The 19,203-nt window shown below is 44.6% G+C and overlaps 1 protein-coding gene across 1 annotated transcript in view; it reads right to left on the bottom strand.

The window, feature by feature from the left end:
- SLC26A8 (solute carrier family 26 member 8) overlaps positions 1 to 19,071 on the bottom strand; it is a 75,565-nt gene extending 56,494 nt beyond the window's left edge. The window contains exons 1-3 of the mRNA XM_066361438.1: positions 18,944 to 19,071; positions 13,655 to 13,841; positions 5,836 to 5,975 (exon numbers count right to left, since the gene is read on the bottom strand). Of these exons, the coding sequence (XP_066217535.1) occupies positions 5,836 to 5,975; positions 13,655 to 13,839 (325 nt within the window). The 5' untranslated portion in view covers positions 13,840 to 13,841; positions 18,944 to 19,071. The remainder of the gene's footprint in view (positions 1 to 5,835; positions 5,976 to 13,654; positions 13,842 to 18,943) is intronic.
- Positions 19,072 to 19,203: the final 132 nt, after the last annotated feature.

The following is a 19,203-nucleotide window of genomic DNA, read 5'->3' as shown; positions in this document are numbered from 1 at the left end:
CCAGGCAAGCCCAGGCTTTTGAACCTGCGACCTCAGCATTCCAGGTTAATGCTTTATCCACTGCGCCACCGCAGGTCAGGGAAGAGAATCAGGAAGTTTGGAAGCAAATGGATTACCATGTGTGGTGTCACCCTTTGAGGTCTCAAGCCCATGGCTCCTGCCTTGAGGACCTGAGACCAGTGTGCCCATCTGAAGTCAGTTCTGAGCCCACTGAGCCGACTTACTGTCTTGAACAAGCAAGTCTCCTTTTTTTTTAATGGAGACGTCCGAACATATACAGAAAGAGAGTATCGTGAACTTCGTGTGTCCATCACCTGCGTCGACAGTGGTGAGTTCGTGGCCAGTCTTGCTTCACCTCTGCCCCCACTCTCCTCCCACTCTATATTCTTTTCAAGCAAATCCAAAGACATGGCATCATTTCACCTGTAGACATTTCAGTGTGTATCTTTAAAGACAACCCTCTTTTAATCATCATCATACCTAAGAAACGATGGTTCTTCAACATGATCAAATCCCCAGTCAGTGTTCACATTCCCCTGCTTATCTCGCAAACGGTTGTTGCCGGAGGGGGGCCTCGGAGTCGATCTGCAGGGGCTAATTGGTGTTCATGCCCTTATATGATCCTCACCCCTTTAAGTGTGGGATGGACCTTATAAGTTGCTTCTAATAAATAGACTACAGTAAAAATGATAGGTACAACTTTTGAGATTAAGTTGCAAGAAGACTGTGGCTTCTGTCTTGGTTGCTCTCTCTCTCTTTCTCTCACTTTTTTTTTTAAGTGAGAGGAAGGGAGATAGAGAGACAGAGATCCTGCATACACCCCGACCAGGATCCACCTGGCAACCCCTGTCTAGGGCCAATGCTCCAATTGACCGAGCTGGTTTTATTACTTGAGGTTGATGCTCTCGAGCAACCAAACTGTCCTCAACCGGGGCCAACGTTCCACCCAATCAAGCCACTGGCTGTGGGAGGAGAAGAGGGAGGAAAGGGGGAGAGGAAGGGAGAGAGAAGTAGGCGGTAGCTTCTTTTGTGTGCCCTGACTGGGAACCGGACCCAGGACGTCCATACACTGGGCCGGTGCCCTCTCTCCTTCATTCAGGTCACCAGCCACCAGAGTTGGCTTCAGGGCTGTGTGACTGATGCAATCACATAGAGACCTGGGCTTAGACACCTCCACACTTGGCTTCATGCTCTACTCTAACCATCTTGAAATTCTGAATAACTTTTCAACTAGGGGCCCTGCATGTTCATTTTGCACTGGGTCCCACACGGGTAGTTGGTCCTGCCAGCTGCCATGTGGTGAGGACACCCAAGCAGCCCTTGGAGAGGCCCACATGGCAAGAAAACCAGGCCTGCCGGCAAACACATGGGTGAGCCTAGGAACAGATCCTCCAGCCTCGGCAGAGCCCTGAGATGACTGACGCCTTGACTGGAACCTCACAAGAGACCTTGAGCCAGAAGTAAAGTGGGTTTTGGGGTGATCTTTGAAAAAGAATCATTTGCTATTATATATTGTGCTTTCTTTTACAATCTTTGTGTTTATGTTAGGGTTCAAATAGGGTCTTTACATTGATTGATGGGTTTCTGAAGTCTCTTGTCATTTATAGGTCCCCCTTCTACCTTTCTTTCTAAGCTAGGCTCTATTGACTGCAAGAAACAGAAAACCTGCTCAAATGAGCTCAGGCAAAATAGGAAATGCATTAAAAGAGTGCAAAGGGCAGTTGGGCCTCCTTGGAGACTGGAACCAGAACTAACACCAATCAGGATCCAAGACAGCTACTTCCCCATTCTCTCTGTCTCCAGGCTTGCATGGTCTCCTGTCTTTGTTTCCAGCTTGGGGGGGGTGGTGGTTTATGAATAATACTGCTGTGAACATTTTTATACCCAGCTCTTCTGCTGCTTAGATATGTAAGTTTCTTGAGATAATATACCCTGAGGCATAACTGCTGGGGAATTTACCAGAAAATACCAAACTGTTTTTCAAGTGGTTGTGCATTACACTCCCACCAGCGTTGTGTGACAGCCCCCAGCGTTGTGTGACAGCCACCAGCGTTGTGTGACAGCCACCAGCGTTGTGTGACAACCCCCACTATCTACCTCTGTATAGTACACGATACTGTCGGATTTTTTAACTCTACTGTGTATGAGTTAGTGTGTCACTCGTTTGTACTTCAATCTTCACTTCATTGATTACCAATAATGTTGATCAATCTTATTGTTTCCTTACAAATCTGTAGGAGTATATATATTATAGATTAAACCACTTGTTGGGCATATTGTTAACCAATATCTGTTCTATTCTGTGGTTTGCTTTTCAATCTTGATGGTGTCTTGAATAAACAGCCTTAACTTTTACTTAATTCAATTTTTCTTTTCCTTTTAGGCTCGTGCTTTTCGTGTCTTGTTTAAGAAATCATTTCCAACCTCTAGATCATGAAGACATTCTCCTATAACACTCCAAAAAGTGTTTATTGCTTTATCTCTCAGAAGGGCTAACATAAGAAGTATTGACACCAAGTGCTAGCGAGGATGCAGAGCTACTGGACCACTCAGCGACTGCTCGCAGGAATGTAAAGTGACACAGCCACTTGGGAGAAGAGGTTGGCATTTTCTTAAAAAAACTAAACATGGAGTGACCATACAATCCAACAATCACACTCCTGAATATTTATCCCAGAGAAATGAAGACTGTTCATCAACAGCAGCTCTATTTGTAATAGCCCAAAGCTGCAAACAATTCCAATGTCCCAGGTGGGTGAATGTTTGAACAAACTGTGGTACATCCACTCCCATGGAATACTACTTGGCAATGAACAGGAATAAACTATGGAAACACACAACAGCTTGAATGAGTCTCCAGAGAATTTTTCAAAAGCCAATTCCAAAGGTTTACATAGGTATGACTCTTCATATAACTTTCTTCACACGATAAGGTTATCGAAATGAAGAACAGATGAGTGGTGGCCAGAGATTAAGGAAAGAATGGGGGCAGGAGGCAAGTAGGGGTGGTCATCAGAGGGCCACGGGAGGGATCCCCGCAGGGGTGAAAACGTTCTGTGTCTTCACTGTATGACTTCATGTGAGATGGAGCTGGAGCTCTGCAAGATGTTACCGTCGGAGAAAGTGGGTGAAGAGTACAAGGGGCTGCTCCGTGGTTTCTTACAAATGCAGGTGAATCAGTACTTACCTTAGAGTCAAGGTTTTCATTTAAAATACTAAGAAGCCTGACCAGGCTGTGGCGCAGTAGATAGAGCGTCGGACTGGGATGAGGAGGACCCAGGTTCGAGACCCCGAGGTCGCCAGCTTGAGCGCGGGCTCATCTGGCTTGAGCAAAGAGCTCACCAGCTTGGACCCAAGGTCGCTGGCTCGAGCAAGGGGTTACTCAGTCTGCTGAAGGCCCGCGGTCAAGGCACATGTGAGAAAGCAACTAAGGTGTTGAAAAACTAATGATTGATGCTTCTCATCTTTCTCCGTTCCTGTCTGTCTGTCCCTATCTATCACTCTCTCTGACTCTCTCTGTCATTGTACAAAAAAACAACAACAAAAAAACAAAAGAATTAACAATATCCACTTGAATCCATCTTAACCCAATAAATTAAAATTAATAAAAAAATTAAAAAATGCTAACACTATCAAGGGCTGACAAGGGTGAGGAGGAACTAGGATTCTCAGGCGTTGCTGGGGGAGGTATAGAACGGTAGGGATGGCCACTTTGGAAAACAGTGTGGCAGTTTTTTATAAAAAAAAGTTAAATATACACTTTACCGTATGACCAACTTTATGGTCATAAGGTACTCCTGGATATGTACCTTAAGGACATGAAAATATGTTCACTCAAAAATCTGTATGTGAATGTTCATAGCAACTTTATCTGCCACAGCCCCAGACCGGAAACAAAATATCCATTAACAAGTGGATGGATAAACACGTTGGGTGGTACAGCCATACAATCGAATATTACTCAGCAATAAAAAGGAACAGGCTATGGATGCATATAACCGTTTGCATTCCTTTCAAAGACCTAATGCTGAACTGAAGAAGCTAGCCTTCAAAAGTTACACACTGGATGAGTCCATTTATATGTTATCCTCAAAAAGACAGAACAATGGTGATGGAGAACAAATCAATGGCTGCCAGGGGTTAAAGGTTAGGGAAGGGTGTGACTAAAAGGGATGGCACACGAGAGTTTTGGTGCCAATGGAACTGTTATGTATCTTGATTGTGGCAGTGGTTACATAAATCAATCTATATGCATGTTTAAATTCATGGAACTGTACACCAACAGGAAAAAAGTCAATTTTACTGTATGATAATTTTTTTAAAAAAGGGGATCCCTTTCGTCCAACTAACAGCTCTGTGTCAGAAAGCTACCATTGCCCCTTTGGTTGGCCTCTTTTTAAAAAAATTTTATTTATTTATTCATTTTAGAGAGGAGAGGGAGAGACAGAGGGAGAGAGGAGAGACAGAGAGAGAGAAGGGGGGAGGAGCTGGAAGCATCAACTCCCATATGTGCCTTGACCAGGCGAGCCCAGGGTTTCGAACCGGCGACCTCAGCATTTCCAAGTCGATGCTTTATCCACTGCGCCACTACAGGTCAGGCCATGGTTGGCCTCTTTTGTGTTATGCAAAACCTGTACACATACAAGCTTCAATCCTGCCTGGTTGGCCCATAAGAAAAATAGAGAAATAGAGGTGTTTGGGATCTGGCCAGTTGGCTCAGTGGATAGAGCATTGGCCAGGCAAGCAGATGTTCTAAGTTTGATCCTTAGTCAAGGCACCCATGAGAAGTGACCATCTACTTCTCTCTCCCTCCCTCTCCCCGTTTTCTTCCTCTTCCCCTTCCAGAGCCAGTGGCTCGGTTGGTTTAAGCAACACCCAGGGTGCTGAGGATAACTCAGTTGGTCAGAGCACCGGCCCCAGACGAGGGTTGCCTGGTAGATCCCGGTTGGAGTACGTGCAAGAATCTGTCTCACAATCTCCCCTCCTCTCACTTAATAAGTAAATAAATAAATAAAATAAAGACTATGTAGGGAACGGTGACTACTGTGAGCAAAAGGTTAACAACATCCTTTCTCTTTCTCTGTGGGTAAATTTGACCTTTCTAGCTGTTTCTTGGAAACCTGGTGACAGTGGCATGTCAGCCAACACTGGTTATAGTAAAGATGAGCCTGATTAGGATACACTGTCTGGACCAAGACGGAATGAAAGAAAATACCCAGTGGGAAGTCCTAGCTTTGGCTTCTCTGAGCACATGGTCTTGCAACCGGGCATCTCACCTGTGGGACCCTGGAAACAAGAGCTAGTGAAAATTAGAGAGACTGGTTCCTGTTTGGGAACCGAGGGTTCCAAAGCCTAGCTAGCTCCTTACCGATCTGCGTGAACTTGCTGTCTTACATCTATTGTTGCCACTTGTAAGATCAAAGAGCAGCCCTGGACCGCTGTGGGCGTGACTCGGCTGTGGGCGTGATTCGGCTGTGGGCGTGACTCGCCCAAGAGACGCCAGCAGGTGATGTTTCCCGTCCTTCACCTTCCCAAGTACAACCAGTGCCAGTAACGTCTACTGTAGTCATGTGGGTGTGAAATAACCACGTAGGCAAAAGTGACCATAAATGGGCATTGCAGGTACCCCCTTGGAAGTATTGAGGGGTCAAACTACTTTGGGCACCATCCTGAGTTAAAAATCAGGCAGGTAAGGAAACAAATAATTAGTAATGATGTGAATGGAATTCATTTTTCCCCCCTATTCACCTAACAGAAGTTAACTGTTTCCTCTGGGCAAAGGGGTCAAGGCCTGAGGTATTGTCTGTGGGCAAAAAGGCTTTTTCTCTTCCTTACCTTGTGGAATTTGCACAAGGCCAACACTTATACCGGCAAGTAAGTCTCCGAGAAGCCAATCCTTGAATCGATACAAACACATCCACTCCAGGAAGGGAAAGATTGTACACATGCACCTTCTGAACTTGTGCCAGGAGCAGCTGTGAGAAAGAACAGAGACTTGATTGGGTTCTCCAGAGAAAAAGCCCACATAGTCAAGAAAAGGCTCCGGGCCGGATTCTCCCCACTGGGCTGGCTAACGACTTGTTGTGGGCTGTCTGTCCTCTGCCTTGGAGGACGGTAGCAGCATCCCACGAGACACCCCCTCTCCCAGTGGTGACATCCAAAAATGTTTTCAGACATTGGCAAATGTTTCCTGGGAGACAAACTCACCTCCAGTCGAGAGCCATTGTCATGTAGATAACACAATTTAAGCTTTATAATGTCCAGTGTACAAATCAAGTCCGTCTTTTTATAGGCTGTTGAGAAAGATGTAAACGTACCAACTTTCCAGTAGAAAGCGGGCTATTATTGCCTTCTCTCGATAAGGACAGTCTTTTGCTATGCGATATTGGTGAGTGGTGGGGGCAATTAACACATTCGCATCATTCCCTTACACTAAAAGTTTTACTAAATGTTAACTCTATGTGGCGCTCACCTGTAATATGTAGAAATTTATAGAAAATATAGAATATGCAGTTACCATAATTAAGGAGTTAATCGTGTAAATAAAAAGCAGTAAGACTTTGTTATTATCCTCTAACCCAGTAGATATCAACCAGAAGCAAGTCTGTTCCCCAGGGGACATTTTGCAATGTCTGGAGACATTTTTGATTATCATGATGGGTGCCAGGTTGGTAGAGGCTGGGGATGTTGCCTCAAATTATGGTCTTCTACGGAGGAGAGGGGAGCATGGCACTGAGGCAATTTATTCCTTCACCTGGTCTAGTCTCCCTTCCTCTCCTTCTCTCTATGTGCCACTTGGGAAAAGACCAGCCACCTGAGACAGAGTCATCAAGCTCTTTAGCATGGCAAAAAAAACCACCATGAACATGAATAATGAGGGTCTGAAACTGAAAGTAATCAAGGAGAGTGTTAGAAGCACAGACGTGGAAGCTGGTGGGGCATAGCATAAACTAATTGACGTGACTCTGGATTTTAGTTAAGGCATCTTAAAAGTAAGGGACGCAAGTCAATGTGACAGCAAATGGGAGCTTTTGACTAGGAGGGGTGAGTTTGCAGTTGCTAACTAAGAAAGAGAAAATGAGAAAATAAATTAGATTTTCTGCAGAAAGGGGGAGATAAAGTTAAAGAATTTTTATTTTAACTAAAAAACTCTACTCATCTAGTGCTTGTTATTTGCTTGGTAGTTTACAAATACTCTTTAAATCCTTACACTTGACAAACCTTTAGCCAGATTCATCAAGAAAATGAGAAAGAGAGCTCAAATAAATAAAAACAGAAATGAAAAAAGAGGTGACAACCAACACCACAGAAATACAAAAGGATAAAAGAATACTATAAAAACAATTATATGCCAACAAAGTGAGCAATGTAAAAGAAATGGATAAATGTCTAGAAACATATAACCTTCCAAGAACGAACCAGGAAGAAACAGAAAATCTGAACGAACCACTCACTAACAATAAAAATGAAGCAGTAATCAAAAAACTCCCAAGAAACAAAAGTTCAGGACCAGCTAGCTTCACTGATAAATTCTACCAAATATTTAAAGAACTAATACCTATCCTTCTCAAACTGTTACAAAAAATCAAAGAGGAAGAAACACTTCCAAATTCATTCTATAAGGCTAGCCTTACCCTGACACCCAAACCAAACAAAGACACTAGAAGAAAGAAGGAAAGAGAGAATGAGAGGAAGAAATAAATAAATAAATAAATAAATAAATAAATACTGGCCAATATCCCTAATAAACATAGATGTAAAAACTCTCAACAAAATACCAGCAAACTGAATTCTACAATACATTAAAAAGGTTATATACCATGATCAAGTCAGATTTATCTCAGGGATGGAAGGATGGTTCAGTATCTGGAGACAACTAATGTGATACATCACATCAACAAAAGCATTTGATTTTTTTATTAAACAAGAACATCAGAAAAGCAAAGAACAAGTCAAAGAAAGTTGTTTGCTTATGCAAATGAGATGCAAAACCAACTTTTATTTCATTGGTGAAAATGCACTATACAAAAGGCTTAAAGTACTGGGGTATATGTACATTCCCTGATCCCCTAATTTTTGTGAGCAGTGTAATACTAAAATTTATATAAAACTACAAAATACAAACTAACAAGTCTATAATTTTCAAAACAGTATGGTACTGGTACAAAAACAGACACACAAATCAATAGAACAGAATAGAGAGTTGAGAAATAAACCCTCATTTATATAATCAAATAATCACAAATGACATATCCAGTAAGAGGTTAATGTTTAAAATATATGAGGAACTCATACAACTCAATAACAAAAAAATGAACAACTGGTCAAAAAAGTGTACAGAGGACATGAAAAGATTCTTCTCCAAAGAGGACATACAGATGGCCAAAAGACATATGAAAAGATGCTCAACATCTCTCATCATCTGGGAAATATAAATCAAAACCACAGTGAGATATCACCTCAACCAGTCAGTATGGATATTATCAAAAAGTCAGCAAATAACAAGGGTTTGTGGAGATGTGGAGAAAAGGTAACCCTTGGGCACTGTTAGTGGGACTATAAATTGGTACAACCAGTATGAAAAACAGTATGGAGATTCCTCAAAAATCTATAAATACAACTACCATATGACTCAGCAGTTCCACTTGTGGGTGTTTATCTAAAGAAAACAAAAACACTGATTTGAAAAAGCTGTATGGACCCGTATGTTCATTGCAGCATTCTTTACAATAACCAAGATATGGACTTAACCTAGGTATCCACTGATAGATGAATGGATAAAGACCATGTTATATAATGGAATATTACTCAGCTATTAAAAAGAATGAAATCCTGCCATTGTAACAACATGGATGACAACATGGTCATATGCCAAGTAAAACGAGTCAGACAGAGAAGTGCAAATTCCAAAAGATTTCACGTATATGTATACCTGGGCCGCGTAGCTCAGTTGGTCAGAGCATCATCCCAACACACCAAGTTTACGAGTTTGATCTCCAGTCCAGACACATTACAGGAATCAATGAATGAATACATAAATAAGTGGAACAAATCGATGTCTCTCTCTCTCTCAAATCAATAAATAAAAAATAAAATAAAAACAGAATCTAAAAAACAACAACAAAAGAAATGAACAAGCAAAGCAAAACAAAAACAGACTCTCACAGAAACAGACAAACCGATGGTCGGCAGAGGGGAGGTTGCTGGAAGGGTGGGTGAAAAAGGTGAAGGGGGACATAGTCAATAACACTGTGGTGGCCCTGGCCGGTTGGCTCAGTGGTAGAGCGTCGGCCTGGCGTGCAGAAGTCCCGGGTTCGATTCCCGGCCAGGGCACACAGGAGAGGCGCCCATCTGCTTCTCCACCCCTCCCCCTCTCCTTCCTCTCTGTCTCTCTCTTCCCCTTCAGCAGCGAGGCTCCATTGGAGCAAAGATGGCCCGGGCGCTGGGGATGGCTCCTTGGCCTCTGCCCCAGGCGCTAGAGTGGCTCTGGTCGCGACAGAGCGACGCCCCGGATGGGCAGAGCATCGCCCCCTGGTGGGCAGAGCGTCGCCCCCTGGTGGGCGTGCCAGGTGGATCCCGGTTGGGCGCATGCAGGAGTCTGTCTGACTGTCTATCCCCGTTTCCAGCTTCAGAAAAATACAAAAAAGAAAAAAGAAAAAAAAAAAAGAATAACACTGTGGTAACTTTGCGCAGTGACCAGACTTATTGTGGTGATCACATGGTAAGGTACTTAAAATGTCAAATCACTATGTCGTACAGCTGAAACTAATATAATATTGTATATGAACTATACTGTAATAAGAAAAATAAATACTCACAATCACCTTATGAAGTGGGTGCTATTACCATTCCCGTTTTACAAGTGAGGAAACTGAGGCCCAGTAGGGTTGGGTGGCTTACTTAAGGTCACACAGTTGGGAAGCAGCAAGACTTGGATTCAAAACCAGGCAATCTGGTTTATGAGTCTTGCTCTTTTTTTTTTTTTTTTTTTTTTTTGTATTTTTCTGAAGTGAGAAGTGGGGAGGCAGTCAGACAGACTCCTGCATGCGCCCAACTGGGATCCATCCGGCATGCCCACCAGGGGTGATGCTCTGTCCATCTGGGGCATTGCTCTGCTGCAGCCAGAGCCATTCTAGTGCCTGAGGCAGAGGCCATGGAGCCGTCCTCAGTGCCCGGGCCAACTTTGCTCCAGTGGAGCCTTGGCTGTGGGAGGGGAAGAGAGAGACAGAGAGGGGGAGGGGTGGAGAAGCAGATGGGCGCTTCTCCTGTGTGCCCTGGCCGGGAATCAAACCCGGGATTTCCACATGCCAGGCCAACGCTCTACCTTACCACTGAGCCAACCGGCCAGGGCGAGGCTTGCTCTAACCACAGTGCCTTTCAGGTTACAATTCAGAAATGGATATAACAGTATGTTTTAGAAGTAAGGAATAAGAAATGCTATCAAAGCCCACGGGAGCCTTGGCCTGGGAGCTCAGTTGGTTGGAGCATCGTCCCAATAGGCCAAGGTTGGTATGATCCCTGGTTAGGGCGTGTATAAGAATCAACCAAGGAATGCACAAATGGGTGAGATACCATTGTTTCTCTCTCTCTCAAAACAATTAATTTAAAAAAAATTTTTTTTAAACCCATGGGAGGCAGAGCAGGTCAGACCACATGTCTAACGCCGGGGCAGGGTGAGGAGAGTCAGTACCTGTTTACAATGAGGGAATAAATCAGGAAAAAACTATCCTGTTAAGGAGACAAAGCCAAAGTAGCCCCCAAATGCCCTCTTTAATGCCTGATGTCTGGCCCACCCCGGAGCAGAGAAAATGCGAGTAGTGACGGAAGATGGGGAGGGGCTTCCAAGGCCACGACCTGTGACAGGCGGAAAATGAACGGAGGAGGAGGTTGTCTGCGGTGGGGCTGCGTGGAGGACTTCCTCCCTTGTCACCCAACTCACACCAGCTGTGGGTGCTCGGTCCAGTGTGAGTGAGGACAGCCAGCCTGAGAAATTAGGGTTAATATCATGCTGTGGGTCACAAAGGGTTCTTCACCATCGGTCTACAGATAGAAATCATGGGGTTATGTGCACTTAGGAAAAAGGGTAGCTTTATTTTCACTAACCTCCTAACTGACATTGAGCATTTCTTTCCGCTGTGAATGTTAACAACACAATGGAGTAGTATCAGCAAAACTCGAGTTTGTCACTAGTAGAAATCACAAATGAGCCCTGGCCGGTTGGCTCAGCGGTAGAGCGTCGGCCTAGCGTGCGGAGGACCCGGGTTTGATTCCCGGCCAGGGCACACAGGAGAAGCGCCCATTTGCTTCTCCACCCCTCCGCCGCGCTTTCCTCTCTGTCTCTCTCTTCCCCTCCCGCAGCCAGGGCTCCATTGGAGCAAAGATGGCCCAGGCGCTGAGGATGGCTTCTTGGCCTCTGCCCCAGGCGCTAGAGTGGCTCTGGTCGCAATATGGCGACGCCCAGGATGGGCAGAGCATCGCCCCCTGGTGGGCAGAGCGCCGCCCCATGGTGGGCGTGCCGGGTGGATCCCGGTCGGGCGCATGCGGGAGTCTGTCTGACTGTCTCTCCCTGTTTCCAGCTTCAGAAAAAAAAAAAAGGAAAAAAAAAAAAAAAGAAATCACAAATGTTTTCATCTCACAATAAAATTTCTGCAGCTATCTTTAAAATATCATTTATCATCATCACGACTTTGAAATTACGGTAGTGATTAGACCCACATTATTAAATAACAATATTTGGGGATTTTTCATATTTTGATAAACTGTATTTCAATAAAACTGGTTTCCTTTATAGCTAATGTATTTTATGCATTGAAAAAAAAATTCTGGCTAAGACTATTCAATGAGGGAAGAACAGTCTCTTTTAACAAACGGTGCTGGGAAAATGGCATACCCACCTAGCAAAGAATGAAGTTGGATCCTTACTTTATATTATGAGAAATTAACTCAAAATGTATCAGGATCTAACTTTAAAAGCTAAAACTATTAAACTCTTAGAAGAAAACACAGGGAGAAATCTTCATGGTCTTGGGTTTCACAATAGTTCCTTAAATAGGACACCAAAGTCACAGGAAACAGAAGAAAACTCAGATAAGTTGGATTTCATTGAACTTAAAAAACTGCTGTACACCAAGGGCACTGTCAACAGAGTGAAATGACAACCTGCAGAACGGGAGAAGATATTTGCAAATTATATATCTGATAAGGGTTTAAGATCCAGAACATAGAAAGAACTCCTACAACTCAACAAGGAAAACAAGCTAATTTTAAAAAGGACAAAGGAGGTAAATGGACATTTCTCCAAAGAAGGTATGCAAATGACCAATAGACACATAAAAAGATGTTCATCCTGGTTAGTTATTAGGAAATGGAACAAACAAGCAGACAAACAAAACCCACAGGGAGCTGCCACTTCATACCTACTAGGATGTCTATAATAATAATAAAAAAAGGTAAAAGAACGCATGTTGGAGAGGACACGGAGCAATTGGAGCGCTTGTACATTGCTGGTGGGAATGGGAAGTGGTGTAGCCACCGTAAAAACGTTTGACAGTTCCTCAAAAAGTTAAACATCGAATTATCACATGATCCAACAATTCTACTTCTAGGTATATACACCTAAAAGAGCAGAACACAGGGGACTCCACAGATACTGCTATGTCAATATTCATGGCAGCCTTATTCACGATAACTAAAAAGTAGAAACCACCCAACTGTCCTCCAACAGATGAATGGATAAACAAAATGCGCTTCCTACATCCAATAGAGTATCATCAGCCATCAAATGAAGTTCTGATTCATACTACAACGTGGACAAACCTTGAAAACTCTATATTAAGGGAAACAAGACAGACATGAAAGACAAATCCTGTGTGATCCCACTTACATGAAATATCGAGAACAGGCAATTCGTAGAGACAGAGAGTAGAAGAGAGGTCACCGGGAGTTTGGGGGAGGGGCAAGTGGGGAGTTATTGCTTAATGGGTACAGCGTTTCTGTTTAAGTGGATGAAAAGTTTCGGAAACAGCGGTGATGGTTACACAGCACTGTGGGTGTTGTTAATGCTGATTCGTGCAATTAAAAATAGTTAAAACAGCTAATTTAGTGTTACATTTTTTACCACAATTTTTTAAAAAAGCAAAAATAAAATAATTCTGTGACAAGGTTCATAAGCTTCTCCCAGACTGCTAACAGTTCCGCAGCGCAGAGACAGTTCGGAGCCCCCAACCGTACAACCTCTGGAGTCACAGTATCAGAGGAGGTGCGTCCCACGATGGTGACAGCTGGATATGAGATTAGAAGGATGTCATTTTGCTACCATTAATCAACCCACCACCATGGTTGCTTGTTATTGTTGTTAGGAAACTGGTAACGGTGGTCAATCAAACAGTGTATTTATTAAATATCACCCCTAGATGCGGTAGGGGACACCCAAGATCTCCATGCTCAAAATATTTACAATCAAAAAGGTGCTACAAAGACAAAGTGCATGCACACACACACACACACACACACAACTGAAGAGAAATCACATAGTAAACTAAGAGTTCTGATAGCAGGCATTCAGAGGAGGAAGACAGATGTAGTCTCCAAAAGGAGTCAAACAGGGCTAGGGTGCTGCCAGCTTGGTGGCCGGCAGATGACCACACACACGCACCGGCACTGGACACGGTGGCTGAAGGTGGTGATGTTGATGTCCATGTTCCCAGAGGAAGTGCTCTTTCTTCTGTGTTCCTGTTGAAAATTCTCCTCATTGTACACATCTCGCTTAATGTCATACGAAAAAGAACTTTCCCCATAATTGGAGTCAAAACCGTGAACACTCCTCGCTGGTTGCATCATTCCTGGGTGGCGGAAACAGATCAAACAAAAAACAATTAAAAAAAAAATCTAGACCCTTTCAAGTAAAATTTTCATATAATGATACCTTACATTTGCATAACACGTGGCAGTATGATACAATGTTCTCATGTGTTTTACAATTTTCTACTCAAAACCACCCAATAAAGATATCCAAGGTGAGAATTATTCTCATCTTGGAGAAACCAAAGCCCAGAAGTTTAAACAGGGTTGGCTGGTAAAGAATTAGGGTCAGGACGAGAACCCAAGTGTCCTTCTAGGAAGCCTAGTTTTCTTTTTTTTTTTTCTTTTTTGGTGATGAGGATGGGATTAGTTTTCTATTATTATTATTATTATTTATTATTTTTTTTTTTTTACAGAGACAGAGAGAGAGTCAGAGAGAGGGATAGATAGGGACAGACAGGAACGGAGAGAGATGAGAAGCATCAATCATTAGTTTTTCGTTGCAACACTTTAGTTGTTCATTGATTGCTTTTTCATATGTGCCTTGACCGTGGGGCTACAGCAGACCGAGTAACCCCTTGCTCAAGCCAACGACCTTGGGTCCAAGCTAGTGAGCTTTGCTCAAACCAGATGAGCCCGCGCTCAAGCTGGCGACCTCGGGGTCTCGAACCTGGGTCCTCCGCATCCCAGTCTGATGCTCTATCCACTGCGCCACCGCCTGGTCAGGCAAGCCTAGTTTTCTTTATATTCAATTACATTGTAGGGAAATGATTAAGAGGTAAAAGCCAGGATAAACACCAATTTTCACTGAATATGCTAGGGATTAGTTCAGGCATGGCCAACAGTTTTTGCCCCTGGTCCAGATTAGAAAAAAACCTTTGTTCACGGGCCAGACGAAATATTAAAATTAAAAAATGTTAAATACAAAAATGATTTGTTTAAGTAAACAAAATTTTATTATGTAATTTGTTTATAAATAAATGTAAGTGAGTGAAAAAAATTTTCATATACAATATTATTTTAATAAAAATATAATTACATACCATATAGATATCCAAACTGTATTGCAATCAATCGAAACAATCTATTTAATTAATAGAATGAGCTTGAAGGGGTTATATCACAAATAAAACAATTATTTCGTTTTACAAACAGCCTGGACACGTTTTCAGTTATCAACTGCAGCTATTGTCTATGCTACAGTGCCACTTGATTCGGCACCCTCGACCACAAAAATAATGAATTATTTGACCTTAGGTGCTCACTGGCAAACTCTGCCTAAAAGAATGTGGGTTTTACATCGCCGCTAAACGTCAAACAGTTCATATCGAGTACAGACGAGTACAAAAGTTGTAAATCTTTATAATGGAATTTTTAAAAAAAAAAATAAAGAAGTATTGTGAATCCATTCAACCAATTATTGGAAGTTAACCCTAGATTAGTCACACGCGGAATTCTTTTCCGCATATCACTATCTTCTTAAATATCTCAATTTCCAATAATAAAAGACGCTTCTGCTTCTGAGTAGCTGAGATTTTAAAGTAGCGGAGAATATTAAAAATGTAATCGCAGGCTGCATAAACTCATTACACGGGCCGGATGTTGGCCATGCCTGGGTTAGTTAATCGGTCAGTCAATTCAGTGTCACCTAACTCTTCCCCCATCAAAATAGTGCACCTGTCATTGTCCCTTGACCCTTTCCTGTTCTTCATAGCAATTGCCAACACCTGGTTCAGTACTTGTTTCGTTGGCCCTTACTAAAATGCAAGTCTCAGAGGCTGGACTTTGACTGTTTGTGGCTGTATTCCTAGGGCCCAGAATAGTGCCTGATACTTAACAACCTTCAACAAATATTTCTTAAGTGACCGTGCAGGAGAAAGGGCAGTGCACAAGGTTGCAGCAAGTTGGGGTTCTAGTCTCAGCTGTTTTTCTAACTAGCTGTCTGACTGGGGGCAAGTTTCTTAGAAAGTAAGTTTCAGTGTCCTTGTCTGTAAAATGACATGGCTGGATCACACGATCTCTAAGGGCCACCTTAACCTTTAACACTGTATGGTCTTGCTCTTTTAAGAAACCAGAAGGAAGTGTTAATGAGGATGGCTGTCGATCTCTGTGAGAAAGTATCCATATAACCATTTTTGATCACTGTGTTTTTGGATAATAAAAAAGGCATAAACTCTAAAATTTGTCCACATAAATGTAGAAAAGTTAAAAATATATAGGTGGGCCCTGGCGGGTTGGCTCAGCGGTAGAGTGTCGACCTGGCGTGCGGGGGACCCGGGTTCGATTCCCGGCCAGGGCACATAGGAGAAGCACCCATTTGCTTCTCCACCCTGCCCCCTTTCCTCTCTGTCTCTCTCTTCCCCTCCCACAGCCAAGGCTCCATTGGAGCAAAGATGGCCCGGGCGCTGGGGATGGCTCCTTGGCCTCTGCCCCAGGCGCTAGAGTGGCTCTGGTCGCGGCAGAGCGACGCCCCGGAGGGGCAGAGCATCGCCCCCTGGTGGGCAGAGCGTCGCCCCTGGTGGGCGTGCCGGGTGGATCCCGGTTGGGCGCATGCGGGAGTCTGTCTGTCTCTCCCCGTTTCCAGCTTCAGAAAAATACAAATATATATATATATATATATATATATATATATATATGAACACAAGTATGTAGATTATACAAATAATTCTTTAATAGGTGAGGCTGAAAACAAGCTGAATGTGTCACCAATTCCGTTTTCCTGCAGAATGATCATGTACCATCGTCACCGCCAACATTTATAGAGCACTTACTCTGTAACAAGCATTGCACTAGATTTTTTTCATGAGTTTTCTCACTCAATCCTACAAAAAAATCCTAGTATTACTGTTGTCCCTATTTTATAGGTGATAAAACTGAAGTTTTAGAAAAGTTAAGTAACTGGGCCACAGTTACATACTGTATTTTCATCCTCACCTGGGAACTAGGTTAGAAATGCAAGTTCTCAGGCCTCACCTAGCAAGACCTAATTAATGAGAAACCCTAGGGATGGGCCAGCAGTCTGGTTTAAGAAGGCCTCCAGGTGATTCTAAAACACAATAAAGTAGTGACCCTCTGTAAATGGTACCAATTATCTTTATTCAATGCTAAATTTTGGAGGCACTGTTAAAACACAGGCACTTTTGACCTAGTTCCTTCATCTGCTAAAAACCCCCTATCTACCGAGCTACCCACTGATTCATTCACATACTGTGTTGGAAATACTTTAAAACTCAAGAATAAAATTTTTAGCCTCACTGGTAGTGGTGCAGTGCATAGAGAGTAGTCCTGGGACGCTGAGGTCCCAGGTTCGAAACCCCGAGATCGCTGGCCTGAGTACAGGCTCATCCAGCTTGAGTGTGGGGTCGCTGGCTTGAGCACTGGACCGTGGACATGATCCTAAGGTTGCTGGCTTGAGCTCAAGGTCACTGGTTTGAAGGGGTCACTGGCTTGGCTGGAGCCCCCCCCCCCCAAGGCACTTATGAGAAGCAATCAATGAACAACTAAAGTGATGCAACTATAAGTGATGCATCTCTCTCCCTTCCTCTTGCTCTCTCTCTCAACTAACTAACTACATAAATAAAAATTTTAGATGCAACCTTAGTTTGGCTGCAAATATCTTTCACTAGATAGTGTCATCTTTCATGTTCTCTGCAATCGTAGGAAAGGTAAAATTCACTTCCACAATGTCAAAACAAGCATTTGGAATTCCATCAGAGACAGCTCTTTGCCCGCTACCGCCTACCTTCCCATGGGGAGTGTATGTGGAATACAGAAGAGGCACACGCAGAGAGCATCGCCTTTAGTGTCCTTCAGCCACTCTGCCTAGTGGCAGGGGAGGAACAGTAAGATGACATCTCCCATGGAGCCGACCACTGGGCACAAAAACAGCTGTCTTACCGCCATGTGATGAGACTATGACAAGGAGGGTGTGTTGGAGAGAACTCAGCACGGGGTGGGGGTGCTGGAGAAAGCTTCATAGGGGGACAACTGATCCATAGGTAGGTTTGATTAGAAGTGCAAGGGGGCTCAGGGGTGTGTGGAAATGGGGGCTTGGTCAGAGAGAACAGAGTGAACAACAGCAGTGAGGTGTGAACGGAGGAGGCACGTCTGGGCAGTCAGGCCTCAGGATCAGATGGATGGGTGATGGGGACAAGTTCTGGGGCTCCTGACCACTGAGACCAACGAGTTTGAAACGATTCACCCTGCAAAACGCACGCAACTGTCCCTGCCACTCCACGAGGCCTTTCCAAAGTAGAGACAGTGCCTCCGAGAGGTAAGCTCCCAGGGGCGACGTCATTCATTCATTCCACACATTTTGACTGAGCTCCCGCGATGTGTCCCTCCCTGTCCGTGTCGGACGCGGACCCCGCCCGGGGACTTCGAAACGCAACCACGGGGCTCGTCCTCTCGTCCGGGGCTGCGGGCGCCCGGGACCCGCCGCAGCCTCGCAAACGGGCGTCTCCGGGTCGGTCGGTCGCTCACCGGGCTCCTCGGCGGGGGCGGGAGTGCGGACGCCCGAGTGCCACGCAGCTCCGGCCCGGCTGGCGGCGCTGCCCGCAAGGACGCCGGCGGTTCCCGAGCCGTTGCGGCCGAGCCCGAGGGCGTTCCGGCGGGCGGGCGGGCGGGCGACAGGAGAGGGGGCGAGGAAGGGGAGCCTGGGCAGCGCGGGCGGGAAGCGGGGGACACGGGCCGCCCTCCCTCTCCCTGGGCCGTGGAAGCCCGCCCAGGCCTCCTCCGGCTTCCCGGCTCGTCTCCTCTCCATCGGGGAGTCTGTCTCATCCACACAGTAATTCACTGGAGCAAGTCTTCCCGCAGCACAGGAGGCGGAAGAGGCATGGGGACACCGGCGGCTCGCGGGCCACCCAGGGCATCCTAGCGCTCGGCCCCACGAGCCTGGCCGCACCCACTGAAGGATACCCTGCTGCCCAGGCCTCCCCCTCTCTGCTTCCTCTCCATTTATCCACCCGCTCTCAACTCTCCCTTCCGAAGCCCAGGCCGGGTTCCTGATCCGCGCGCGGCTGCAGTTTTTACACCTGCTGGATTGCTGAATTAATGTCTAACATCTTAGCCACTGTACTCATTCCTTTTTGTAAACTGTCTCACCCCTCTAAGGGCTGGGATTTTTCATCTTTCATGGACTTACTGAATCCTCATAACCTACAACCGTGTGGCAGATCGAGTAAGTGCTCCATACAGTTGTGGCTGAATGATGGAATGATTGTCCTGAAATTAACTGTAAGCTCCACGTAAGCAGAAACTGTCTCTTAAAATCGTCACCCTTCCATCTGAAGTGCCTGGCACCTAGGAGGCATGCAGTATATATTAGTAGTTGAACGAGGAAGTGAATGTCACGGGCACTTCACCTTGACCCTTTAGGTCACTCTCACCTCCTTGTCCTCATTG

The sequence above is a fragment of the Saccopteryx leptura genome, chromosome 1 (assembly GCF_036850995.1).
Source record: "Saccopteryx leptura isolate mSacLep1 chromosome 1, mSacLep1_pri_phased_curated, whole genome shotgun sequence".
NCBI lineage: Eukaryota > Metazoa > Chordata > Mammalia > Chiroptera > Emballonuridae > Saccopteryx > Saccopteryx leptura.
Note: the sequence above shows the minus strand (reverse complement) of the source record. Positions and strands in the feature narration are given on the sequence as shown.